The 17,766-nt window shown below is 40.1% G+C and overlaps 1 protein-coding gene across 1 annotated transcript in view; it reads left to right on the top strand.

The window, feature by feature from the left end:
* THSD7A (thrombospondin type 1 domain containing 7A) overlaps nucleotides 1-17,766 on the top strand; it is a 413,050-nt gene that overhangs the window by 274,931 nt on the left and 120,353 nt on the right. The window contains exon 5 of the mRNA XM_075827763.1: nucleotides 14,964-15,795. Coding sequence (XP_075683878.1) covers nucleotides 14,964-15,795 — 832 coding nt within the window. The remainder of the gene's footprint in view (nucleotides 1-14,963; nucleotides 15,796-17,766) is intronic.

The following is a 17,766-nucleotide window of genomic DNA, read 5'->3' as shown; positions in this document are numbered from 1 at the left end:
AGTTCAGAAGCTGCAGCAGGGCCAGGAAACCACACGAGAAGAATCACAAGCAAGGAGGAACAGGAAAGGCAGGTATAAATAGACAGAGGGCGGGAGCTAGCTCTGTCTGGCCAGGCTGTGATAGGCTCTCCCACTCCTAAGCCTGCCATCCTGAGTGGTGGAAGATGGAGTCAGTCTCACAGACATAGAAGCAGGTGCAGACTGATTACTTATGGGTGTATACACAGAAGCTGTGCCTGGCAGATCCTTTACAATTAAGTCTTGTTTGCCAAAGGGATCAAATACTTATTTCTCTGTGCACAATGCAAATAAATATATATAATTTTGACAATGTGATTTTCTGTTTTGTTTTTTTTTTATATAATCTATCTCTCACTGGTAAAATTAACCTATCCTAAAAATTCTAGACTGTTCATGTCTTTGACAGTGGGCAAACTTACAAAATCAGCAAGGGATCAAATACTTATTTCCTTCACTGTATGGGTGTATGGGACCCACACGGCTCAGAGGTTATATGAAGCCGTATGCATGAGACCCGATACTAGCGCTAGTTATAATTGCTCCATAAAGGAGGGTGACATCATAGGTCGGGGCTTGAAGGGGTATTCTGGTTTTATAAATAAATCTTACTCATCATATAGTGATCAATTCGGCAATTTTCTAATATACTTTGTGTATTAATCCTTAGGATTTTTTCAAGATCTCTCTTGCTGTCAGTGAATAGTAATAGTTTCTATATCGTATTACAAGTCGTCTTTCGCAGACTTGGTAATAAAGTGACTGTCACATATTGTATATAAATGTGTGGCAGAGACGTCTTTGGGCCCCCTCAGGTACCAGGACCCGGGTATGAATGTGACCTCTGCACCTCGTGAAGCTTCACTTCCAGGCTGAGTCTATGAATTTAGTCAATAAAATGTACCTGAATAATTTCTGAGCTGTATCTATGTCTGGAACGGCTGATCTCCATTATACCACCCACAAGGTGCTGTTACCCAGAAATACCCCCCCCCCCCCCCCCCCCGGATATCAACGCAAGACAATGTAGATCTGCGCCATTTGTCATTTCTCACAATGAGAAAAGGGAGAGAGGGACAGATCTATTGTTAATCAACAGTAATCCAATGACAGAAGAAGCCACAGAGCCCCCATAATAATGGTGGCCACAGTGCCCTCATAACAGAGTACAATAGTACTCCCATAATAAAGTAGCCATACAGCCCCATAACAGTGACAACCAGAGTGCCCTCATAACAGTAACAGTCACAATGCTACCATAACAGTTACAGCCATAGTGCCTCATAACAGTGACAGCCACAGTGCCCCCATAACCGTGACAGCCACAGTGCTACTATAACAGTGACAGCCACAGTGCACTCATATTAGTGACATCTTTAGTGCTCCCTAACACTGACAGCCACAGTGCCCTCATATCAGTGACAGCCACAATGATCCTATAACAGTGACAGCCACAATGATCTCGTATCAGTGACAGCCACAATGATCCTATAACAGTGACAGCCACAATCATCTCATATCAGTGACAGCCACAATCATCTCATATCAGTGACAGCCACAATGATCCTATAACAGTGACAGCCACAATGATCTCATATCAGTGACAGCCACAATGATCCTATAACAGTGACGGCCACAATGATCTCATATCAGTGACAGCCACAATGATCCTATAACAGTGACGGCCACAATGATCTCATATCAGTGACAGCCACAATCATCTCATATCAGTGACAGCCACAATGATCCTATAACAGTGACAGCCACAATGATCTCATATCAGTGACAGCCACAATGATCCTATAACAGTGACGGCCACAATGATCTCATATCAGTGACAGCCACAATGATCCTATAACAGTGACAGCCACAATGATCTCATATCAGTGACAGCCACAATGATCTCATATCAGTGACAGCCACAATGATCTCATATCAGTGACAGCCACAATGATCTCATATCAGTGACAGCCACAATGATCTCATATCAGTAACAGCCACAATGATCCTATAACAGTGACAGCCACAATGATCTCATATCAGTGACAGCCACAATGATCTCATATCAGTGACAGCCACAATGATCTCATATCAGTGACAGCCACAAATGATCTCATATCAGTGACAGCCACAATGATCTCATATCAGTGACAGCCACAAATGATCTCATATCAGTGACAGCCACAATGATCTCATATCAGTGACAGCCACAATGATCTCATATCAGTGACAGCCACAATGATCTCATATCAGTGACAGCCACAAATGATCTCATATCAGTGACAGCCACAAATGATCTCATATCAGTGACAGTCACAATGATCTCATATCAGTGACAGCCACAATGATCCCATAACAGTGACAGCCACAAATGATCTCATATCAGTGACAGTCACAATGATCTCATATCAGTGACAGCCACAATGATCCCATAACAGTGACAGTCACAGAGCCAAGCCACCATAATAGGCAAAGCCATTGTGCCCCCATAAGTGACAGCAACAGTACCCCCATAACAGAGGTAATGTGCATTCAAAGATGAAGTGACACTGTGTATATTATACCATTTTAACATAGGGAAGAAAAGCCTCGCACAACCCCCAGCCATCCAAAACATCAGAACATCGCCACCTGCTGCTCACATTTCATGTAAAACTGCAGATATTACAAACAAAGTAACAAAAAAAATGTGAAGTATAAATGACGTATATCGTCCCCATCTACCAAACATACAGAGTTGATATATGTCCCTCCCAGGTAATGTCCGGTACGGAGCCGCACACCGTGAAACTCATTAAGGTTTTTCTCTGACATTTAGCCGCCATTATTTTTGACTGATAAAACCATTAATGAGGGGTTTCTCGTGCCTTTTGCATATTGATGTGCCCGCCCGTGCCAAGCGTGTGATTTATGGCGACTGTGATCTGCTGCAGACTGTCACTTAATAAGATCGCTGATGCTAGAAAATACAAGCGGGAGAAAAACAACAAGAGGCTTCATTTCGTATTTCTCCACGCGGCGTTTTATTATTTATACTTTGCCAATATTCCTTTTCTTTTTGTTTAAACCAGTTCAAAGCCGCGGCACATCAATCGCTTGCAACCTAAATGCTGAATTTTATACCGTCAGGTCTTGTCATCAGCCAGCAACGGAATACATTATATATCAACCGCTCGAGATTTTGTTTCCATAAAAGGTTTTGCAAACAAAAAATAAAGCAGTGAATTATTTAAAGGGACAGTGCCCTTAAAGGGATTGTCCAGGGCGAGAAAGACTTGGCTGCATTCCTCCAAAAACAGTGCCACAGCCGTCCACAGGTTGTGTGCGGTATCGCAACGCAGTCCCATTCACTTCATTGGAGCTCAGCTGCAATACCAGACAAAACCCATGGATAAGTGTGGCGCTGTTTCTGGAGGTAAACAGTTTTTCAAGACCTAGCCAACTCCTTTATAATCTAATCTCAAATAGTCATCTATCTCTCGACTATATCATAAATTTTTTTGTTCGCTGAAGATGTTTTAAGAAGACAGACCCGTTCAATACGACCTATTGGGGTATATAAACATCATATAGAGGTGTCCTGTCTTTTAGGAACAGTGGAGAGCTGGTGCAAATAGCGGCTCTGCCTCTGACGGACCTGGCCTGTCCATGTATTATATGGATGGCTATTCATTAAATGCTTATGAACAGCTGGAGCTCCCCCTAGTGATAAAATATGGTGACTGGCGGCTTCTGGAGGTGGACCTGCTGTAATCAGGTGATCACAGGTCCAGCTTTAATATGAAAAAGGGGTTGTCAAGACGAGACTAAGTTTACTTATAATGAGTCATCTGTGTTTTGACAAGCAGAATTTCTTCAACTGTTTTTACCACTAGGTGGTGCTAAAGAGTATCGCATCACATGTGTCAGAATAACAGTTCTTTTTGCTTTGTTTTGTTATAGCTATGTTTCATTTTATCAGCACACCATGTGGCCAGAAATGGTACTGCAAGTGAAACCTACCAATCATTTAAATGTAGTTATCATAATGTAGGAAATGTAGATAGTTCCAAAATATAAATAGTTAGATAGATAATTATTATTTTTAATTATTTACCTTAAATATTCTTAGGAAGGTGAAATATTTGCGGGATCTTAAGAAGTAAAAGATATTTCCCTTCTGTTCATCTATAGGAAGAAGGCAAGGACATTCCCAGGGACTAATCTTCCAAATGTGTGGAAGGAGATTAGGGACCCGGAGATTAGGGGCAGCAGGGGGAGCACCGCTTTGAACTTCTCATCTTCTCTGATGTGCAGAGGATTAACCCTTGTGAAATGTATAATACTGTTATACTGTTATTAATATTCACGTGACGCACCGAGCGTCTCCACTGTTTATCCGGATCTAGTCGCTGACTGTGTTTATAGACCAGTATATAATCTGATATATGGCGCCCAGAGGTGCAGTATGGGCCCATACAGGGACGTGCCATGGAAAGGCGGCACCCTCAAGCCCTGGTGTCCGAATGGGCCTAAAGAGGATGACATCATAGGGCGAGACTTCAAGAGGGTTTTCTGGTTTCATTAGATAAAGCTTACTCATCGTACTATATAGTGATACATTTAGTCATTTTCTAATGTATGGATTCATTATGTTTTCTTTTCCTTTCAAGATCTCTGCTTGCTGTCAGTGAATAGTAATAGTTGACAACCTTTAAGGACAACCCGCAGGACACTCCGTCTGAAAAATCGCAGCACATTGTGGTGCGATTTTTCGGATGGAAATTCTGCTGCGGAAGAAAGCCGTTCATACTTAAACCCTCGCCTCTCTGACGTTCGCTCCGGACTCCCAGGATGACGTTGCAGGCCATGTGACGCTTCAGCCTGTGATTGGCTGCAGCGGTCACATGGGATGCAACATCATCCCTGGAGGCCGGACTGCAGGAAGGAGGAGGGCGTTCTGGGTAAGTGTGATTTTTTTTTCTTCCGGCGTTGCGATTTTTGCGATGTGAACACTACAATTACGCGGCAAAAGTCGTAACACGTGGCTTTCTGTTGCGGGTCTTGCATCCCCATTGAATTCAGAGGGGGAAACCCGCAACGGAAAATCAACAAAAACGCAGCATAAATTGACATGCTGCGGAATTCAATTCCGCACCGCAGGTCAAGTTATTAATGTTTACGCTACAGTTTTTTTTCCGCAGCGCGGGCATGAGATTTTCTAAATCTCATCCGCTTTGCTGCTACTGTAAATGCTGCACACAATTTCGTTGCGGAAATTCTGCAGCATTTACGCTACGTGGGAACCCGGACTTACTGTTTACTTGAAGAGACTGAAAATCTGTTATCTAATAACTGTACTGTCACTGTAACGAACCACGCACCTGTTTGATCATCACATGAACAGGACAGGATTTTCAGTAAATAATGACGGTTCCCATTTACTGGCAGCAAGCAAAGATCTTGAAAATGGTAAGGAATGAATATAGAAAGTATATTAGTAAGTTACGGAACTCTATTATAAAATGAAGAAGATTTATTTAAAGGGATATTCCCATCTCAGACATATATGGTATATCCACAGGACCTGCCATAAATGTCCAATAGATGTAATATGGAAATATCTCCGGAGACAGTCGTGTGCTGCCGTTTTTTGTTGTTGTGGGTTTTGTGTTGCTTTTTTTCTCCTTCTGGGGCTCAAAGCTGAATGTGAAAGGTGGCATGAATCTATGAAGCCATTCGGATTCCCCCGCTGAGACTAAGAATGGACTGCCCCAGTTCTCCCGACAATTTCATGTGTTTTCTCTTCAGGGTACGGAGGTTTTTCACCCATTTTTCACGTTTTATTTTTTCTGCAGCTACTGGTAGAAGTCTCCTGCCTGCTGGCTGCTGTAATAAGGGCTTAATGGGCCATTCTATGATCTCTTTAGTTGAGGTGTCTGGTGTTTTCTGCACGGGATAATGATCAGCGGGTTTATTGTAAAACTCCTCTTAGGACTATTACGCAGTATGGGAAAAAGATTTATAGCGCAGACGCCATTGATGGGGCTTGGTCGCTTGCAGGATGTAAATAATGGAGTAGTTATGGGTCTATTTAACCCAAGGAAACCAAATCCAGAAGTAAGAGATATTTTTTTAAATTAGCATAAAGTATTTGCACCAATGCATCTAAAATAAAAAAGTATGCAACTTTTTGTTTAGTCTTGATTAAAAAAAATCTCCTACCGTTTTGTGTATACAGCTCCTATGCAGACGTGTGCGACTCCAGGCTACAAACAAACCTTGTGTGCAATCTTATTTTTGCATATTTTATTTAAACTCAATATTGTCTGAACTTTGAAGGGTGTGTATAATTTTGCAATATTTTTTTATTGCTACACTGTATCTAAAATAAAAAAAGAAGCAACTTTTTGTTTAGCCTGATACAAAAAATCTCCTACCATTTTATGTATACAGCTCCAATGCAGAAGTATGCGTCTCAAGACTACAAACAAACCCTGCGTGCAATTGTTATTTTTGCTAATTTTATTTAGACTCCGTCATTTCTCATCTTTGAAGGGTATGTATACTTTTGCAACATTTGTTTTTTTTATTGCTCCAATGCTTCTAAAATAAAAAAGGAGGCATTTTTTTTTATTTAGTCTTGATTTAAAATCTCTTATCGTTTTGTGTATACAGCTCCTATGCAGACGTATGTGACTACAAACAAATATTGTGTGCCATCTGATCATGCAGTTATAATTTACTCCCTTTCATCTGCCCCCCACTTTTACTATCTATAACTTCGCAAGAAGAGGGGGCAGAAGGATTGGGGTAGTAAATGACTGCAGGACCTGACAACACACAGGGCTTGTTTGTAGTCTGTAACCGTGGAGACACATAACTTTTTGTAAGAGATTTATACTCAAAACAATAGGAAGTTTTCAGTGATATTTGCAAAGCTGCTTAATTTTTTCATTCTAGATGCATTACATTGCATCAGTACAAAAAGTGCTTGCAACATTTTATGTACCCTTTAAGAAAAATATTCCAGTAGAGCTTGGTCAATGGTTTGCCTTTATTGGGGAAGTGTAGAAATCTAAATCCAAGTAACTATAGAGGTAAGCCTAATTAACCAGGAAGTCCTAAAATATTATTGCTCTGGGGCCTGTGTAGAGAGGGGCCCAGCAGAGAATTGCTCCCGCTTATCCCCTTCAGAAAGTTGAAGGATACATTTCTGGCTTCCTGCAGTTGCCACTAGGGGGAGCATGCTGTATGCAGACTTATACAACTTGTTACGATCTGTGGGTATGTGGGCCCACTGGGCCGTACCACCGTAGCAGGATAGCAGCTGGCCAAACAGTGAACCAAGTCAATGTCTATATAGTCCAAGCACAAGGGTACCTGTAGTAGTTCAGACAGTAGCAACGGCTAGGCTCAGATGGGACCTTGGCAGCAGACACCATGCGTGGTGTAACAAAGCAGGTGTGACCGGTGGCAGAACATAACTCCAACTTTCTAAGGCACAGGAACAAGGTAGCACAGGATACAGGTAGCAGGCACGGGAACACTGGGAACAGGATAACACTAAGGGACCAGTTGCAAGACTAACACGGGTAAACACAGCAACGCTCAGGCAAGGAGTAAAGGGGCAGAGCCCTTCATATAGTCCAGGGTGTTCATGGGCAATGAATGATTATTTACATGTGCGCGCACTGGCCCTTTAAGGCCGGGCACGAGCGTACGCTCGCACCCTACGGGACACAGCAGAACGGAGCGGAAGTGAGCACTGGCGTCTCCTAGGGAGGAGATCCGGGCCAGCACTCACAGATCCATGGCTGTGGCCGTCGGGGGTGAGTAATCCCAACGGTCCGTGGCCGTGGACGCTACACAACTCCTAGTGAGCTCAATGGGGCTGTATAGGTATGTGTGCAGTGAGCTCCCCCTAGTGCTGGCTGCAGGTCGCATCAATATTACTATTTGGAGGGGTTGTCTCTTGCAGTCAAGCCCTTTTCAGATTGAAGTCTGCCCGGCAATCAACTGATCGGTGTGGTTCCTGCATTATAAACCCATGGCGACTAGCTGCAATCCCAGAGGAAAGCTGCAGCCAGTCTATATTTCCAGCAGTTTTACAAGCCGGCCATTTAAATTAATTAGTGTGCATGTAATAAATAGACGGGCCGAGTCCACTTTTGCTAGCGGCTGTCTGCTTAATAGACTGATAAAGAAAGGGGGCTCCTCTATGACATCAGGAGGGTGCCCCTCTATGACTTGTGAAAGGGGGCCCCTCTATGACATCAATTTTTCCTAAGGCATATAGAAAGGGGTTATTCTGATGCTTTATTTACCCGAAGTGGACAATTCCTTAAAGAGGACCGGTCACCTCCCCTGACATGACATTTGTATTCTCCATGAAATTACAAATCGTTTCTTAGAACTCTGTGTGGTGCCATTCCTCTGTTACTCCTCCTAGAAATGTATGAATTAATTGACAACTGGATGTTACAATTCATCTTGTCAAAGGGGACTGTCAGCACTGATTAGACATTGTCAGTCTGTGTAGGGACACACCCCCAACTGGTAACGCCCAGTTGTCAATTTAATTATATATTTTACGGAGGGATAACAGAGGAACGACACAACTTAGAGTTTTAAGAAAAGATGCAACAGAATTGTTATTTCAAGAGGAATACAGTTATTTACTAAAATAGACATTTCAGGAGAGGTGACGGGTCCTCTTTAAGTTTTTGGGCAGGAGAAGAAGACGACGGATCCGTGAAGCAACGACTTTGATGTGAACTTCAGTGAACGTTGCGTCTTTGATGTCGGCTTCAAACTGCGTTCCCGTCCCTGGTGAGAGATTTGACATGGAGAATGATGGACTTATTGGCAGCCGCTCAGCTCAGGCTCATCAGCAATGATTTTTAGTGGCAATATATCTGAATGTCAGGAGTCACTAAATGGACCTCACATCACAAGCAAACTGCAAATGTAACAGCCCAAACAAAATGTGGCAATTTTATCTGCTGATACAAATGACGCCGAGGCCAAGATTGTTATAATGAAGATATAATACCTGAGAGTGAGTCAAGGATAATTGAATGAATATCTTATTTTAAAACGAAAAAAATATATATTTCTGATCCTGGGAAAGCTGGGTGATAACCATAATGACTGCCATTTAACTCTCCCTAAGGGAGAATTTGATTCGTAAGCAGAAATTTGTTATTGTATTCTTGCATATCTACTCCAAAAAAGTCGAGTGGCAGCCATATTATTCGTCATACTTCTTTTCATAAATGGATATATTTAATAAACTGATTATGTAACAACTCGACAGAGGAGGACAACTCGAGGATTATATTTACTGAATATTATTTTTACGTTTTGGGTGAAGAAACGGATAACTGCTTTATTTGAAAGATTTTAAATGGATTGTTCAAGATTAGGAAAAACATGACTGATTTCTTCTAAAAATAGTGCCACGCCTGTCCAATGGTTGTGTGTGGTATTGCAGCTCAGCGCCATTCAATTTAATGGACTGGAGCTGCAATACCACACACAACACATGGACTAAATGGTCACTATCTTTTCAACAAACTTTGCATAAATCAATAGAACAAGAGGATATAAGAAACTTTCTACTATATCTTATTAGAGAAAAATGCCTCATTCTCCAGTTATCAGGCTTACTGCTAAATCTTAGATTATCAGCTCACTGAGGAATCAGGTTACAACTGCCCATAAATGTATACTTAGAGTGGAGGGATCAGGAGCAGAGAGAGAGAAAGAGAGGCAGAGAGATACACAGAGATGCTGCTGCAGCTTCTAGTAAGTGTTCTATCTTAGGCCAGTGCTGGATTCTCAGCTACACTGCTCATTACAGCTGTGTAATCTCCTCCTTCTGCTGCTGATTATATATATGTGATAGAGATAGGAGAGCAGGATTTTGCTCTGTGTGCAGGGTATAGAAAACATGATAGCCCTAAGACTCCACCCACTAGCCCAGCGAAAACTGAGAATTAAAGACAGAGCCTGCAGAGGGGAAAACTGGTAAAAAAAAAATGCAATATACAAGTCATATAATGGGCTAGAAATAGTGTTATTCATCATGTACACATATGACATCGTATTCTTAAAAGTCACCTGAACGAATAAGTATGCAAAAAAAGTTATAGCTGTTTATCCAGCTGTGGTGAAAATCACTGAAGAGTGTCTGGTCAGGTTATTCCATCTTTGACATTTATAGCATATCCATGGGATATCTACCATAAATGTCGGAAAGATGCGGGTCCTAGTTGGGATTACACCTTTAAGTCCCATAAGGACAACTCTTGTCCATATTTACTGCTGGTGCTTATGGACATTACAGAAACGTTTCATACGCAAGATCTCCCTCTATTTCCCTGCTGTACAGCGTAACTCTCACTCTGGAGGACTCCATGTGACTATTTACTACATAGTCACTCATTCATTTTAATAAATTCCATGCAATACCAAATTCCACCCGCAGTGGCCACTGTAGGAGAAATGTGTGGCCTCCCAGAGCTTAGCCTGGCAATCACAGGTGACCACCTTGGGTGTCAGTTACCAGAACTGCGGCAAAGTGCTGATTATGTCCTCATTTAGGGATTTTTCCAATGAGACAAACCTTTTTAGGGGTTAATTGAAATAACAAGCCAACAGTGCGCAATTATGATAAAATAAAGTCTACTCCACCTGTACCACATTTCTATCTTTTACCAGCTTTATTTCCTGCCTTTTTTTTAACATCAACACAACTGGATCCTCTACAATCTTCACCTGACGACCGGAAATGTTCATTCATCTGTTTAATTTAATTGGTGTTTCTCGGCATATGAAAACTCAATTATACGCGACGTTATCCCGGCATCGTTGGAAGATTTGGTCTTTCACGCTAAGTTTTTCAGCTAGAAATCTTCCCTATCCCTAGAAGTAATAATATTAATTAGACGGTTTGTCCAAGGTGCAGCCTCGTGATAAGACGAGGCCGCGATGTGTTTCCCCCATGTGAATGCGGCCATGTTTTGCGGAATTGGTATTAAATTGTGGCTTTCTCCTTTAAGTATGCCATTTAGGATTTTTGTGTTTGGTCTCGGCTGGTGTTCTCATACAGAGGCTCCTGCTATTCTCTGAGCCTCCTTGTATCTGAGTGTGGATAATGCAACTGTGATCTTGTTATTTGCGAGAGGTCGATGAGAGATAAAGCAAAGGTGTAATCTTCCCGGAATAGAAAGTAAATTGCATTTGTATTTTCCATATATTTATTTTGTAGGTGCTGTGAAAATCTATGAAGCTAAGATTTAAATGTAATCAGCGTAGAATACTAAAGGAGTTTTTATGGGCTTAATCTATCCTTCCCAGCTGGCTACACTGAATGCCGGAGCCTAAAATATACAACATAAAACTTACTGCTGCAGTATTATATATACAGAAAATGGAGAGCGGAAAGCGGAGTATTCGTTTACATAAATGAACTCAATGTACCGTATACTAAACTGCTGAACATGTGGAGCAACTTAATTTAGATATGACAATTTTTTCGCTTGCACAGATCTAAATTTTTGACTATAGGGGGCAGTATTACAGTAGTTATATTCTAATACAAAGGGGACAGTATTATAGTAGTTATATTCTTGTATATAGGAGCAGTATTATAGTAGTTATATTCTTGTATATAGGAGCAGTATTATAGTAGTTATATTCTTGTACATAGGGGTTAGTAGTATAGTAGTTATATTCTTGTATATAGGGGACAGTATTATAGTAGTTATATTCTTGTATATAGGAGCAGTATTATAGTAGTTATATTCTTGTATATAGGAGCAGTAGTATAGTAGTTATATTCTTGTATATAGGGGGCAGTATTATAGTAGTTATATTCTTGTATATAGGGGGCAGTATTATAGTAGTTATATTCTTGTATATAGGGGCAGTATTATAGTAGTTATATTCTGGTATATAGGAGGCAGTATTATAGTAGTTATATTCTTGTATATAGGGGCAGTATTATAGTAGTTATATTCTTGTAAATAGGGGCAGTATTATAGTAGTTATATTCTTGTATATAGGAGCAGTATTATAGTAGTTATATTCTTGTATATAGGGGGCAGTATTATAGTAGTTATATTCTTGTATATAGGAGGCAGTATTATAGTAATTATATTCTTGTATATAGGGGACAGTATTACAGTAGTTATATTCTTGTATATAGGAGCAGTATTATAGTATTTATATTCTTGTATATATGGAATAGTATTACAGTAGTTATATTCTTGTATATAGGAGGCGGTATTACAGTAGTTATATTCTTGTATATAGGGGCAGTATAATAGTAGTTATATTCTTGTATATAGGGGCAGTATTATAGTAGTTATATTCTTGTATATAGGTGCAGTATTATAGTAGTTATATTCTTGTATATAGAGGGCAGTATTATAGTAGTTATATTCTTGTATATAGGGGCAGTATTATAGTAGTTATATTCTTGTATATAGGAGCAGTATTGTAGTAGTTATATTCTTGTATATAGGGGGCTGTATTATAGTAGTTATATTCTTGTATATAGGAGCAGTATTATAGTAGTTATATTCTTGTATATAGGGGCAGTATTATAGTAGTTATATTCTTGTATATAGGGGGCAGTATTATAGAAGTTATATTCTTGTATATAGGGGCAGTATTATAGTAGTTATATTATTGTATATAGGTGGCAGTATTATAGTAGTTATATTCTTGTATATAGGGGGCAGTATTATAGTAGTTATATTCTTGTATATATGGCAGTATTATAGTAGTTATATTCTTGTATATAGGAGCAGTATTATAGTAGTTATATTCTTGTATATAGGGGGCAGTATTATAGTAGTTATATTCTTGTATATAGGAGCAGTATTATAGTAGTTATATTCTTGTATATAGGATAAGTATTATAGTAGTTATATTCTTGTATATAGGGAGCAGTATTATAGTAGTTATATTCTTGTATATAGGAGCAGTATTGTAGTAGTTATATAATTGTATATAGGAGCAGTATTATAGTAGTTATATTCTTGTATATAGGGGGCAGTATTATAGTAGTTATATTCTTGTATATAGGAGGCAGTATTATAGTAGTTATATTCTTGTATATAGGGGGCAGTATTATAGTAGTTATATTCTTGTATATAGGAGCAGTATTATAGTAGTTATATTCTTGTATATAGGGGTAGTATTATAGTAGTTATATTCTTGTATATAGGGAGCAGTATTATAGTAGTTATATTCTTGTATATAGGAGCAGTATTGTAGTAGTTATATAATTGTATATAGGAGCAGTATTATAGTAGTTATATTCTTGTGTATAGGGGACAGCATAATTGTAATTAGTGTTGATGTAATAAATATACTACTATTAATGATCGGACCATATGTTTTAAAAAGTGAAAACCTCTTTTGTAATCACACATAAATTGTGTGCATTAGGCACTTTCCGTATCTTTTTTTCCTTGACCGTTTATACAAATTTCAGTACTCATCGGGGGGACAAAGAGAAAAGGAAAAAGCCCCTCCCCCACCATCATTTTCAGGGTAAAAACATTTGCGTTAGATCCAGTCTGTAGCATCATAAAAGTGACAATACATTTACTTTCCTGTTTGCTCCTTTGCTATTTAAGATTTCTAAATGTAATGGATTAGGGCTGTTGAGTATCTAACATTTAGTCTACATTTTTACAACCCAAAAAAAGTAAAAAAAAATATTAGTCATTACAGTTTGAGATTATTCAGATGGTTCTTCCAGATTATCATTAATGTTATGATGTTTGACTCCTTGTGATCATTTGAATAATGTTTCTCCACTATTGTCCTGATTGAAATCTTCAGGATTTTCAATGGCGAGTTAATGATTTCCGTCATTGTCTCCATCAATTTTCTTTTTTTTCATTTCTACTGTTTTTGAGAATAATTGCCTTTCCCAGTGAGCCCAGGTCTTCCCATAATCCGTCCAGGATATGATAAAGTAGTATTCTAGTTATTTTTGTTTTGATTTGTTTTTTTTTATTGAAGTCTCTGTTATTCTTCAAAGTTTTTTGCAAGACGATTATTCATAGGCCTTATTTATACAAAAAAAAATTTTTTCCAATTTGTAGATTGGTCAAATATTCTAGACTATGGAAAGAAGCAAATAATGTTCGTTTTAACGGTTTAAGATTCTTCTTCCACTTTTCTGGTCATTTTCCCCATAGCTGCAACCATTGGATGTTTCTGAAACCACCGGTAGACTTTAGATGACTATTGCCCAACTGGTCAATTTCCACAAGATCATGCCTATGAGAGTCCTTAGGGTATGTTCACACGAGGGCGTCCGTAACGGCTGAAATTACGGGGATGTTTCAGCCTGAAAACATCCCCGTAATTTCAGTCGTAACGGCATGTGCAGGCGCTTGAACGCCGCGTCCATTACGGACGTAATTGGCGCTGCTATTCATTGGAGTCAATGAATAACGGCTCCAATTACGGCCAAAGAAGTGACAGGTCACTTCTTTGACGCGGGCGTCTATTTACGCGCCGTTATTTGACAGCGGCGCGTAAATTACGCCTCGTGTGAACAGACAATCGTCTGCCCATTGCTTTCAATGGGCAGATGTTTGTCAGCGCTATTTTCGGACGTAATTCGGGGCAAAAACGCCCGAATTACGTCCGTAATTAGTGCGTGTGAACATACCCTTAGACAACTTTGGAAGACTTATCTTTCAAGGAAATAGCAATCACCACAGTTGAATATTTTTGGCATTGTATATCCCGTAAGATAAACTAAGTTCTTTTGGTGGGAAGAACATGCCGCCACCAACTTGGGTCTATAGCCGGCATCGAACTCTATATCAATTTGTGAATAAGTGTGTGTGTGTGTGTGTGTGTGTGTGTGTGTAATGTCTAATGAAATGCTCTTCAATGTTCTTCGAACTCATCTTTATTCCTTGTTTCAGGTCCATGGGGAAGGTGCATGGGAGATGAATGTGGACCAGGAGGCATTCAAACCAGGGCGGTCTGGTGTGCACATACTGAAGGGTGGACGACTCTCCCCACAAATTGTAAACAGACAGATAGACCCGAAAACCAGCAAAACTGTTTTAGAGTTTGTGACTGGCATAAAGAACTGTATGACTGGCAGCTGGGTACTTGGAACCAGTGTACACCAGTCACATCGAGGTTATCGGAGAAACCAATAGAATGCACAAAGGGCGAGGAAGGAATTCAGACAAGAGAGGTCGTCTGTCTACAGAAAGCCACCGGGACGGAGGCAGATGACAGTATATGCGAATACTTTGAGCCCCAACCCCGGTTAGAACAAGGATGCCTTATTCCCTGTCCTCAGGATTGTATTGTATCCGATTTTTCCATCTGGTCGGAATGCTCAAAAACATGCGGCAATGGATTAAAACACAGAACACGCTATGTGGTGGGCATGCCTCAGTTTGGTGGCTCGGCCTGTCCTAACCTGACAGAATTTCAGGTTTGTGAAGGTTCTCCTTGCGAAGGTGAAGAAAACATGTACAGTCTAAATGTTGGACCTTGGAGCTCTTGCTCAATACCAATTTCTAGACATGTAAGACAAGCTGGAAAACGGGGGAAAAAAAGGGAACGGGCAAAAGAGAGAGAAAAAGCTGTGAAGGACCCGGAGGCTAGAGAGCTTATTCAGAAGAAGAGGAACCGCAACAGGAAAAATCGTCTGGAGAACAGATTCTGGGATATACAAATTGGATATCAAACACGACTGGTGACCTGCATGCACAAAAATGGAAAAACAGCCGCTCTGAGGTAACTTTTTTGTACATTTATGGGGATCTATAACAAAAAATACGAAAAGTTCATTCATACAGTATAATGCATTGTTATATAGTTTGGCCACATTATGTCCCTGCGGTTGTAAAAAGGATAAAAAATGTCATGTTGATTGATTTCATGTTCCTCTTGACCTGGCCATATATATATTACATTTTTCCTGGTAGGAATAGGGCAATATTAAGAGTGAAATAAAATACTTTCAATTTTTTTGAAGTGGCCAATATCACAAAAAGTGGTTTCTATCTCAATCTCTGTGTGATGACTCAATCATTCCATTTAGGACCATAGGGGACTTGAGAAAGAAGAGGTGTTGTTGACTATCCGTAATAGGGATTCTTTACATTTAGCTGCTTATCTATATAGGGCACAGGCAGTACCTGCACACTACAAAACAATGGGGATCCTAAAATTTCACTGCTCCCATCGCAGTAGTATTCCAAAGGAATTGCTCTCTCCATGAATTTTCCCTCTGGATCCTCAGCAATATTTTCTGTACTCACCTAATGTCTAATATTTGACCTGATAACAAGCTGCCATTGAGGCCTCATGCACACGGCCGTGCTCGTAATCACGGGCCGCGATTGCGGTCACGGCCGACAGCCTCGGGCCGCATTTTTGGACCGTGCTCCCATACAAAGTATGGGAGTACAGCCTGTAAAATACGAAGAGTAGGACATTCTCCATAATTCCTGACACGGTTCTACGGCATGGACACATATCTGTAGCCATACGGAAAGGTGTCCACGCCCTATAGAACCGAATGGGCCCGTAATTGCCGACTGTATTACGGTCCGCAATTACGGAGATTTTTTACGGTCGTGTGCATGGGGCCTAAAGGGAAACTATCATCAGGACAGGGTTGATTCAGTCCAGGACGTCTGTTCAATGATCTTTAAAGGAAAAGTTATTGCTAGAATGAAAAGCACTAAATGCATGTCTGAGATTCTGAATACTCGCACCGGAGTCGCATTTACAAGATATTTTTCGGATCTGAACTGTAAATGTCACTTCAAGGAAGAATAATACAAGTGTCATTGTGACTAGATAGATGGTATATTCGAGAAATAATAGATAGCTATGTAGTAGAGATAGATAGGGGTGCTAGTACCTGGAAACTGCCCTTTAGCCCTTTCATGACCATGGGTCATTGATGCCCCTGTGTCCAGGTCAAATTGTCCATTTTTGATATGCACTTCTTTAAATGATAATATCTTTGGAACCGCTCTGAATATCACAACTATTTTTAATTTGTTTTTTTTACAAGACTTATGAGGCTTTCATTTTCTAGATTAGTGTAATCAATTCAGTGTTTTACATTTTGATTATGAGCAGACAAATTACTAAAAATTAAAGAAAAAACACTTTTTTGTATTTTGTATATATATATATATATACACTGTAGAGCTCTGTAACAATTAGTCCTCTTCTCCCTCCATCACCCTGGATCGCTGTGAGGAGAGTGAAGAGGGCTATATACTCACGACCGTGAAAAAAATGGCAGTCAACAACGTATCAACTGTCAGTTTTTCATGGCTGTTTTGCATCAATGTGTCTCAAAATTTTTAATCCATTTCCCGGCCGTCTGAACGTCTTTAACCGGCATTTGCCATCCGTTTTTCATGGACGTTAAAAAGATGGATGAATTTTATTCGTTAGGGTTTTTTTGTCCCATCCCCCTGAAAACACCTCAGTGCCCATGTTGATAGTGAAGCAATACCACTATAGATAGTGCCACAGTGCCCACTGTAAATAGTGCCACAGTGCCCACATAGTGCCACAGTTCTCCCTGTAGATAATGCCCACATAGTGCCACACACAGTGCCCATGTAGATAGCGCCACAGTGTCCCCTATAGATAGTGCCAATATAATGCCACAGTACCCATGTGGATAGTGCCACACCCCCTGTATATAGCAGCCCCCTGTATATAGCACCACACCCCCTG

The sequence above is a fragment of the Rhinoderma darwinii genome, chromosome 5 (genome assembly GCF_050947455.1).
Source record: "Rhinoderma darwinii isolate aRhiDar2 chromosome 5, aRhiDar2.hap1, whole genome shotgun sequence".
NCBI lineage: Eukaryota > Metazoa > Chordata > Amphibia > Anura > Rhinodermatidae > Rhinoderma > Rhinoderma darwinii.
The sequence above is the reverse complement of the archived record's forward strand: the minus strand, read 5'-3'. Positions and strand labels throughout refer to the sequence as shown.